The sequence below is a fragment of the Hyalella azteca genome, unplaced genomic scaffold, assembly GCF_000764305.2.
Source record: "Hyalella azteca isolate HAZT.00-mixed unplaced genomic scaffold, Hazt_2.0.2 contig7095, whole genome shotgun sequence".
NCBI classification, from domain to species: Eukaryota; Metazoa; Arthropoda; class Malacostraca; order Amphipoda; family Hyalellidae; genus Hyalella; species Hyalella azteca.
In genome coordinates, this window is record NW_025937227.1 from 255,749 (window position 1) to 266,665 (window position 10,917).

The 10,917-nt window shown below is 40.4% G+C and overlaps 1 protein-coding gene across 1 annotated transcript; it reads left to right on the forward strand.

Moving 5' to 3' along the window:
- Positions 1 to 10,113: 10,113 nt before the first annotated feature.
- LOC125178100 lies at positions 10,114 to 10,830 on the forward strand. The gene has a single exon (XM_047881117.1). The coding sequence runs from the start codon at positions 10,114 to 10,116 to the stop codon at positions 10,828 to 10,830; it is 717 nt and encodes a 238-aa protein (XP_047737073.1).
- Positions 10,831 to 10,917: the final 87 nt, after the last annotated feature.

A 10,917-nucleotide genomic window follows, 5' to 3' on the forward strand; every position in this document is an offset into this window, starting at 1 on the left:
TTTTATAACAACACAATTTTTATACGAAATAAAAAAGCCCGGAATAAAGCCAACGACTTTCGCAATTAGCTGATTTGTGAATTATCAATCTCATTTCAATTATTTGAACACACGATCTCCCTAAATAGATTCGTAAACTGCACTACACAAGGCTGTGTATCATAAGTATAGGTTGTAGACTTGTAGAATAGCTGTGAGTAAATGTTGGGAAATCGGCTCCTCGATTTTTACCGGCCAATAAATGAATTTTCCAACGGAAATTATGAAAACTATGGATGTGGATCCTGTCCTTATATTTAAATAAAACCTTGTAATAAGATATTTTTGGTGATCTGTATTAATCAACAGTCCCAGATGCGGCCCAATAGTTATTTTTAATTCTTCTATACAGAAATGTCTTTTCGGAGCAAATAATCATCTTCAAATCGTAGTTATCGTCAAAGATTACTATGGTCGATAAAAACATTTCTCAAGAGCAGAGCTGAGGGAATTTATCGTGTCGGGACCTTATTTTTTAGCACGAGAATAGGAAATGATTTGAGAAAAGGGATTAGATGCTTAGATCAAAAACTGAAATTTTATATTGAAATTGGTTATTATGAATTTAATGTAAGTGACGCTAACATTTTTTCATCATATTTTCACACAGTAGTGAAATGAAGGCCTATCTTGTCAGTAAAATGTTAGTTTGAAGAGGTTTTTCTCTACTTAAAATACGTAAGCTCTGTTGTAATTACCGGGATTAGGTGTTACGTGAACGACTGGATTGTGATTCCAAAATTGCAGAAATTATCAAGCCTTGGCAACGCCGGGCCAACTTTCTGGTACCAAATAAATTTGAATTCACGTGTTTTATTTTAGACACACGTTACTTTAGGAATATTTCAGACTTATTTTGGGTTGCTTTAATAACTTGGTCAGAATGAGTTGACTAAATATCTCGCAACTGCTTACTACCAAAGTCATCGAGTGCCTTCAGAAGACTGCTCGAGTGCGTATTCAAGATTTTTGGAATTGGAATAGAAATTGGGTGCGTGCTGACCTCCGGTCACGACCTTTAAATCGGTCTTACACGCTGAATAAAAACCTTTCACTAGCGTAAAAAAATTAAAAGTTCACGTCATCCTCAAAAGTTAACAAAAAAGTTCAATTAATGCGTATTCACAGCAATCCTAAAAAACTAAAACATTCCGTTATGCATGTCAACATCCTAAAAAAACAGAAACAATTTGTACTAAAACATTTGGCACGGTCACTTTTGCCTTTCCACCCTCCCCTCCCTCAACCCTCCACTCCTCAAGACCCCACTCTTATCATCCTTCTCCTCTCCCTCAACCTCCACACGTTTTCCAAATACCTCTTCACACTCTCGAACATAGTTACAGCTGCTCGCTCAGACAGACCCACAATAAATGCCATCCACTCTTCCCTTGTTCTCTCATGCCCACATCGTTAATCTCACCTCCCTCGTTCAGAATCACTTCCATCATAGACTGTCGCTATCTCTCATACGCCCCACATTCCATCAACAATTGCTCCACAGTTTCCTTTTCATCCCCATCACACATAAAGAATTAATCTTCCCTCCTCTTATTCCACCTGTATGTACGTCCATTCACACCTACCGCCCCTACCCTCTTACAAAATAGATGGTCCCCACCTGTGCTACCATTATACATGCAATCATATTTTGGCATCGATTTCATCTGATACAGTCTTAAAGTGTCCTTTTTCTCAATTCCTTGCTTCCATACCTTCAGCCCATAGTCTTTCAATCGCTTATTTATATATTTTTTCCACTCTTTTGCATCCCACGCTATCCCAATCGCACCCCGTATTGTCACGACCCATTCGTCCTTTGGCCCAGCGAGTCCATGGTGCACCCATGCTTCATGCATACCACACTTACATACCAATGCACGGCATCTACGTGCCCATTTGCTCACCTCAATGTTCCACATATGCATCTTTCGCGCCCACGTTCATCGTCCATTCGTTCCAGTCTCACTTTATACCTCAAAACTTATCTCATTCGTCTCTTCTTGAAGGTACTCCATCCCATGTTCCCTCTCAGGGCCTCTACCGCAGTCCACCTGGGGGCTCCTAATGTCAGTCTCGCCACTCTATCCTGCATCATTTCCAGTTTATCTAGCTCACCATCACTATATGCTATCACATCCAATACATACATAATACTAGGCACTGCAACACTCCTCCACACTTTTCCCTCAATACTCTATTCATACTCACTCTCACTTTTAACATAACATAACATAACATAGTGATGTCGGCGCTGAAGTGTAGGCCTGATGTGGCCTGTCGCCGATTCTTTTCCTTTTCGTGCCTTGTTCATAGATCTAAACTCGTGTCATTTGACCGGATCTTTTCATGACTGGCGATAGTTTGAAGAAGCTACTAGACTTCCACCGGGTTCGATAAGGAGCTAGGCATTTCAAATCTGAACATATATTTTTCCATAGCTTTATCTAGTCTGTTCTTGAACGCGTTCATACTTGGAGCGCCAACGATGTCATCGGGAGGCTGTTCCAAATGTCGGTGATTCGAAGCGAGAAGAAATTTTGTCGCGTGGAGAAGTTGCAGCGCAATTTTTTTAGCTTATAGCCGTGGCCCCTGGTGTTGGTTCTTGTTTCAAATTCTAGTAACCCTTCAGGGACCTTGTATAGACCATGAATATACTTGTATACTTCAATGAGGTCAATGAGGTCAATGTTCTCACTCTCACTTTTGCTGCGCTTCAAAGTATACCCAACCATTGATTCGCCTCACTTAAATTCGCGGCCTTTGTTCTCTGTCATCCATCCTGGTCCACACACATCCCGAAGTATATACTCATTTTGACCTAAAAATTTCATTTACTCCCAACATCCACACTCTGCTCATATCATCAACCGATCATTCACAACAAGCACCTAGCTCTTCTCCGCACTGAATCGCACATTGAAGTCACCCCCATACTCAGCCACACATTCCAGCATACTTTGTAGTTATTCAATATTTTCACTCATAATCACAACCTCATCAGCACACAGAAGCATTTTTAACCTTTCGCCGCTCACACGCACAACAACATCCATTCTATTCATCCTCGTAGCCATTTCTTCTGTGTAGAGGTTGAAGAGAAGTGGAGACAGGATACATCTTTGTCGTACGCCCCTCCTGCTCCTCACCCAGTACGTCTCTACATCCCCAAGTCTATATTTTGCTCTAGTATTCACATTCGTACTTCTCACAAGCTTCACACATTTTTCACTTATTCCAATTTTTCCTAGTATTTGACACAGAAGTTCTTCATCCACCCAGTCATTCGCTTACTCTGTGTCTTACTCTGTGTCTACTTTCTTTCCATCTCTTTTCATTCTCCCGATCAGTTCATTCACAACAAATATATTATCTTCTACTCTTCTGTCATATCTAAAACTATTTTGCTCTTCACTAAGCACTCTTTCGTTCCTCATACATCTTTGCATCCGCTCATTCATAACCCCACAGAAAATGTTACCACTGGTGCCAGCAAGGCCAATCGGTCTGTAATTCTTAAGTTCCTTTTTGCTCTTGTGGCCTCCCTTGTGCAGCAAGATTACCCGACATTCATTCCACGCATCAGGTAAACACTAATTTGTCCAAACAACATTGAATAGATCAATCAGTCAGCCAATTGCACTCTCACCTCCGTACTCATAGAATAAGATAGAAGTGTCGTCACTGAAGAAATAGTCCCATGGCTAGGTATGTTAGGGCCTATTATGAAATAGGTCTGTTCTTGAAGGCGCTCACACTCGGAGCGTCAACGATGCTAGCAGGGAGGCTGTTCCAAATGTCGGTGACTGGAAGCGAGTAGAAAAGTACATCTCATAATATACATGTACAGATGATGTACTACATCTCATACATCTCCTATGGTATCTCATCCATTCCAGCTGCCTTAATATTCTTCAGCCGCTCTACCACTCGTTTCACTTCCTCATTTGTAATTTCCTCGTCCATACCACTCAGATTTTTACGCTCAAAGGAAGCAGCATTTTCGCCTGACGTAAATAAGTCATTCATCCCACCAATGTCTTCACAGAATTTCTTCACAGCCTCCACCAACATTGTTCTCCCACTTACATACACTTCATCTACATTCAGCCCATCCACTCTCAGATCATTTTGCATGTGGGATATCGCCACATCGTGTCGAGTGCCACTCAAATATCGCCAATTAGGAAGGTATTAAAAATATTAAGAGACGACGAATGTATAAGAATTACGTCTTGCCGGGTAAGGAGACTCAAAAACGACCTGAGACGTTATTTTCCTGGCGAATTCTAGTGAATAATTCATTTCGTCGTTCCGTCGAGATAATGTTGCCACGTGACTTGAGTCACTTTCCTTCAATAGGAATGATCCATTTGCAAATAAAACTGAACCATATCTTTATTGAGCGACAAAATTGGCTTTGTGGTAGTAGATGTACTATGTTAATATATTTTTATGCAGTAATAGAACCCTACAAATTGTACTTCTGACAAGTATTGTACGGTATTTAAGACGAGAGGGCGAGGTAAGTGCAGTTTCTGTTGAGTGGTAACTTATGCAGTCTTGATGGTAGTGAGAGTCACAATTTATTTAAAAATACCATTTCAAAAATGATTACAAATGATACTTTCAAATTCCAGAAAAATTGTTCTCATAAAAAAAACGTGCAGGACTGGCAGGGAGATATAAAATGAAGAATGAGCACGCAAAATATTTGTTGAAAATGACGTGACTTGTTTACAATGACATATTTTATAGATATCTTCATCTCGCATATGGAACACTTAGACAGTATTAATTTTAAAGTATTGTTTGTGTTGTTTTTAGGTTCTATCTTTCGTGGAACTTGATACTCGAGTAATTACCTGCCCTCAAAAAAGAGGCAACTCTTAAGTAAATATAAAGGAAAAAATTGGAGTGCCTTACGTTCCTGTCATCAAACGGGCCAAATAAATTGGGTCTTCTTGTACTGAGGCATCTTCAAAGGAAGGCTGGTAAACCTTAATGTTCGCTATACTCGATGCTTCTGTTTGGTCGGTTTCTATAGCAACCAACGCATTGGGCAACTATTCTTGCACCTAACAACAACCCCCAAGAACATCTTGGGCATTAATCGATGATGCCTTGTCTTTTTACTTTCTAATCTTCTACTCTTCCTTATAACGTTCAAGTAACAAAATCATTCATTTCAATTATTATAGACATTATCAAAAAACTAAAGCTTTGTGAACCAGTCCGCACTCGTTTAGAAAATTGCGAGTTTTTTAATTCTACAATGTTGTCAGGACATAGTTTGCGAGGAATAAATTAAAGAATAAGATCATATACATGGAACGATTAGCAGTTCTCAAATCACAGTGCTGATAATAGAATAGCTAACATCAATACTTTATCTCAGTATAGCATCTGCCCCGCAATCGTGGGCTTCTGTTTTTAGTTAGGTTAGTCGGCCGGGTGGTTCGGTGGCGTTGGTGCGAGTGGCAGCGCCCGCTCCTGGGATACCAGTGAGCAAAGAGAACATTTTGGAGGAAAGGAAGTTCCCAACTGTTAAAAGCTTGCTTATCAATGATCCAGTAGAAAACCTATTGTCTAATCACGACAATAGATGATACTTCTATTTGTTTATTGTGGTTATTGTTCAATATGTAGATAATATACAAATTTTAAGTCTAGATACTCGAATGCAAAAGCGGGAACTTGGCGTTCTTAGTTGAGATAGATTGCTGTTTAGTTTCACAGTAAATTGATGTGTACTCCAAGCCCATAATCTACTTTCTTGAATAATAACGTTATAATATATTAAGTGGGAAACCTGAACGCGAATATTCTAAAGGAGTTGATCATTCATATAAAATGAAGCTAATCAGGTTCACTGTAAACGTTGATTAATCAAATACTTAGGTACTTTTCACTTTTATAATGAGCAATGCACCGAAATGAACTTTTCTCGTACACGTTTTATTTTCGAGGATGGGATAATTGTTAGTATGAAAACCTACTAAAGACAGAAATAAGTGTTTGCTCACGAATTTATAATAATGAATGTATTATATAATTGGGAGGCTTTAATTTTGTTCTTTGTGTGTTTGTAGTATGGCACTTTAAATATAGGTAGTAAATATATAGTGGATACTCAACGTGTAACTGCGGTAGTTACCAAATCTCTATAATACCTGTGAAATTCTATTTAATGACAGCATTTAAACTTGAAATGACCATTGTAAAATGTAAATTGTTGTTCGATACATTTAAATTTCACTCAAAAATAAACGATGTGTAAGTTTATTTGTATATAGATTGGAGATAGGTGTGAAATGGGGGTTGAATCGATTATTTTTTTTTCAATAAAGGTACTTGATTTGTTAAATTATAATCAACTGGGTTCTGAATGACGGGCAATTGGATAACATTATTCGGGATGATGGGATAAGGGATTTTCGAATTACATGGACTATCTACCTAGAACGCTTAAAGCCGGGTCGACTAGGTAGCTAGCTTGTTATCAGGCACCAATCGGTTGATTTAAATGAAAGTTTAACAAATAGTATAATTAATCAAATAACTTGATTCAAATACGACTCTGGCAATTTACATTCCCGATGTAGGACTTTCGACAACTGTACAAGAACCAAATGTAACATTGTACAATCTCATACTCTTGCACGTACACTTAAAAATGTTAGATAATGGTTTAAATTTGCAAAGCGGGTTAAGATGGTTGAGTGGTTGGTTAAAGATTATAGATAATGGTTAACGTGATAAATCGGTTCAAGCTGATAGATGATGATTAGTGATGGATTGTAAAATGGAGAAGAATGATAGATGATGTAACTGAAATATGATGTACGATCCGGACTCGAATTTCTGTGTTAGTAGGGAATGTTTGGAAATTTCGCGAGTTAGGCTTCACTCTGCAGCATCAAAAAGCCGTGTCCACAAAAAAGTCAGATAGCATAAGCAGCCACCTTTCCAAAAAGATCCATCGGTGCCATAGTTGAGGGTAGATATGATTATTCATTGCAGGCGCAATTTTCCGTTTCGATACGTAAATGGAAAATTTAGATTTGACTAAAGCCCTCCAAAACATTTTGTACCGTGACTTCGTTTGAATGCGAGTTTTAAAGATAATGTTTTGCACGTTTGCAATGCACATTTTCTCTCATGAAATAATGGTCTTCTATTGACTCACATCATTCTTCACTTTGATTAATAAGTCGACTTTTGTGTTAAAATTTAGAGAAAGTTAAACTATTGTTGGCAATTTGTTTAGAAATTTTAATGTATTCGTAATTCTATATATATTGTATAATACGTAAGCCTCATCTTGAAATAAACGTCTCTCATGCTGAGCTACGTTTAAATAGTTGAATATATGCCAATTCGGATGTTACCATTGGGCTGGTATAGACGTTCGTATTGAGGTTGACATGCCGACAGGTTATGGTGTCGCGCCGTCTCGTCCTGCATCGTAAAGCTTTGCTATCTCACCGTCCTAATCCAGCTTGTTCTATAATTGATAGTCAGTGCTGAACAAACGATAATACTAAGCCTGGCGCACATGTCATGAATGGATGGCGCGCAGCTGGTGAATTCATGAAGCCAGGATATCCTTCGTTAACCAGCAGACGCAGCGACTGGGCGTACTGCCATTTCTATACCTAACCTAATTTTTTAGACGGTGGATCACATGCTAGAAAGGGTTTTTCGTGGATTTCCGTTAAGAGCAAATGCATTTCGTGAAAAATACTTTTAATAAGAAGCTTGTTGTGAAAATTGAGCTGAGCTTCCACATGTTTTTGCAAGATGCTACTGCAGACATGGTCTCGTGCATGATATTCCGAACGCCTCAGTCCTCACAACTGGTGGCACGTCACGTCAGACATAGTCTGTCATCCCATGACCGCTCACAACTGTAGGAAGCTGCCGCAGACATGTTTCCTCCGTCGCCATTTGCTCCTACAACTCCCCAGCGATTTAGGTGGCGGTGAGCCGTGTCAGTTGCAGCGTTAAATATTATTGCTCGCAATTTTTTCTTTATTATCCTCCACCCGGGAGAACATGTCGAGGGGGAAGCCGCAATTGAAGTTGAGATTGGGAAGCTTACATTGATCACATCGACCTCTGGCAGCACATGCTGCGGATGTGATGGCAGGTCTTTAATTTGGAAAGTTGGTTAAATCATAAATTGAATATCATTAGTTGTTTTCAGCCCTCGGATGTTAAGTTTCCTATAAGCTTAGAGGGATTTTTGTTTTTGGAAACGTTATATCGACTACTAGCTTTGTAAATTTACTTGCCAAGTTGGCTTTTGAAAATGAACACTTGTCAACAGAATTTCAGAATGATCATTTTCAAAAATATCTCATTAAATACACTCACTGTAGATACTGAAAATAAGAAAAATGTTTCAAAATTCGTTCCCGATTCTGAGCGCTGAGTTTTTTTACAATCGCCTAATAATAAGAGTGAGTTATATAGTTTTCAAAGTACCTTATTGTTCACTGTTGCTGTGCCTTTCGTCGAAACGGACGCATGGGCGCTTGATAAGAGCTACACACGGAATGATGCACGACATGGTACGATATAAGTCCCATTAAGAGTGCTTGTACACTGCGAGTAAAGTCTATTCGCAAATATGTACGAGTTGTAATCTCATATTCAATACCGTCCGTCTGCTGGGGTAAGATTAGTCCTCAAGTGTAACATTGGCTCAAAGTTAGGGAAAGTTTTGTTATGCTGTAGAGCTGATGCACCGTTGTAGTCCGCAACATAGCCGGGCGCGTGGCTTTAGACGATGGCGTGTAAATCCGTAGAATTTAGTGCTTCTTGTGACACGCAAACAGACGCAAGGCAAATTGGCTAAGAACAAAAAAGTATGTAAGCAGGTTTTCCCGAACCAAATTTATTTGCTTGTACGATCCATCCTGAATTTCTCCTCATCCAAAACTCCGACAAGGAAAAGCTTTGAAATTTACGTAATAATTTCATTCACGTTTCATTCACGTAAATGTATTGTTCTGGAAATTTTTCTTGTGCTTTCACCTCGTAACCCGGACTCTTTTCAGAGGCCTTTATTTATACTGCGGTTGCTGTGAATATTTAATTTGTCTCGTCTCATCGATTGCTCTGGAGCGTTTGGCGGTCTCTAGCCTATAGCATTAAGTACTTGTGTCGTCATTAATTATAAAGATGAAGTCGATTTTTCTAAAGCTCAATTTCGTTCACTTTGAAAGCTTGCAGAAATAAAGGGCATTATGATTAGGATTTTATTTTATTTACGTGATTAGCAAATATTCTCCATTGATAATGTTGTCTTAAATTTGTTTTAGTTCTTTAATTAATCCATTTCTATTAGTTTTTTTATTTATGGTGCAGTGCTCAGCAGTTCAAAAGTACTTTCTTCATTCTCTGTCAGTAAACTCTTCGGCCCCCGCAGGGGGGTGATTAAAGTCGTTTTAATTATCAAATACCATTTACCTGCTGTAATGACAGGAAAAAAATATAATAATAATAATCTGAAGCTAGCAAGCGACGTCTCGTGATAACATGGATGCTTGTTTCCAGCCCTTGGCGTGGCATGACTCGAGCTCATCCGCATAATGGAGGTCGCACGGAGATCACAAAGCCCCATGGAACCTGTTATTACAATTGCCGCTCGGCTTGCAGGATCACAACGCGTCCATCTTGCAAGGATCTGTGGCGTCTATAAATTTCAGCGTCTATGCTTGCACTGCAAACTGAGTGTGAATTCTCAAAAGGATCGTGAGGCGGCAGATTGGAGACAGGAGAGCTGCCTTTTAATAAAAATATCTCCGAAAATTATCATATTGTGTTTTTCATAAATATTTCAACTTCTAATAAACAAATAATGTTGTCCGTTCCTGAGGTTATATTTAAATTTATTAATAGTGTATTTTCATGGCATTATTCTAGCAAACAAGTCATTACTGACATTGTATGGAGGTGAAATTAGAACGGCACATGCTCCACGATGCACAAATCCCCGCATGCTTTGCTTTATGTATTTATTTATAACGGATTATTAATAGGTAATTGCCAGTAAATAGTCGCAAGATGTTAGTGTCTCTCGCACCCTCTTCGAACTACAACTACAGCACGAGAGCATTAGCCCATACGGGCGCTGTCCCACGAGGGCGCTGCAAGCGGATGGTGTCATCTAGAGGCGCTGCAAGCGGGTGCTACATGTCCCGTACACGCGCTGCAAGCGGGTGCTACATGTCCCGTACACGCGCTGCAAGCGGGTGCTACATGTCCCGTACACGCGCTGCAAGCGGGTGCTACATGTCCCGTACACGCGCTGCAAGCGGGTGCTACATGTCCCGTACACGCGCTGCAAGCGGGTGCTACATGTCCCGTACACGCGCTGCAAGCGGGTGCTACATGTCCCGTACACGCGCTGCAAGCGGGTGCTACATGTCCCGTACACGCGCTGCAAGCGGGTGCTACATGTCCCGTACACGCGCTGCAAGCGGGTGCTACATGTCCCGTACACGCGCTGCAAGCGGGTGCTACATGTCCCGTACACGCGCTGCAAGCGGGTGCTACATGTCCCGTACACGCGCTGCAAGCGGGTGCTACATGTCCCGTACACGCGCTGCAAGCGGGTGCTACATGTCCCGTACACGCGCTGCAAGCGGGTGCTACATGTCCCGTACACGCGCTGCAAGCGGGTGCTACATGTCCCGTACACGCGCTGCAAGCGGGTGCTACATGTCCCGTACACGCGCTGCAAGCGGGTGCTACATGTCCCGTACACGCGCTGNGCTATAATTGTTGTAATAGTTATGGCTCAGACAGAGACGATATGTGAGGAGATGGGTGTTGGTTATAATGATTGTATAATGTTACCTATGACTC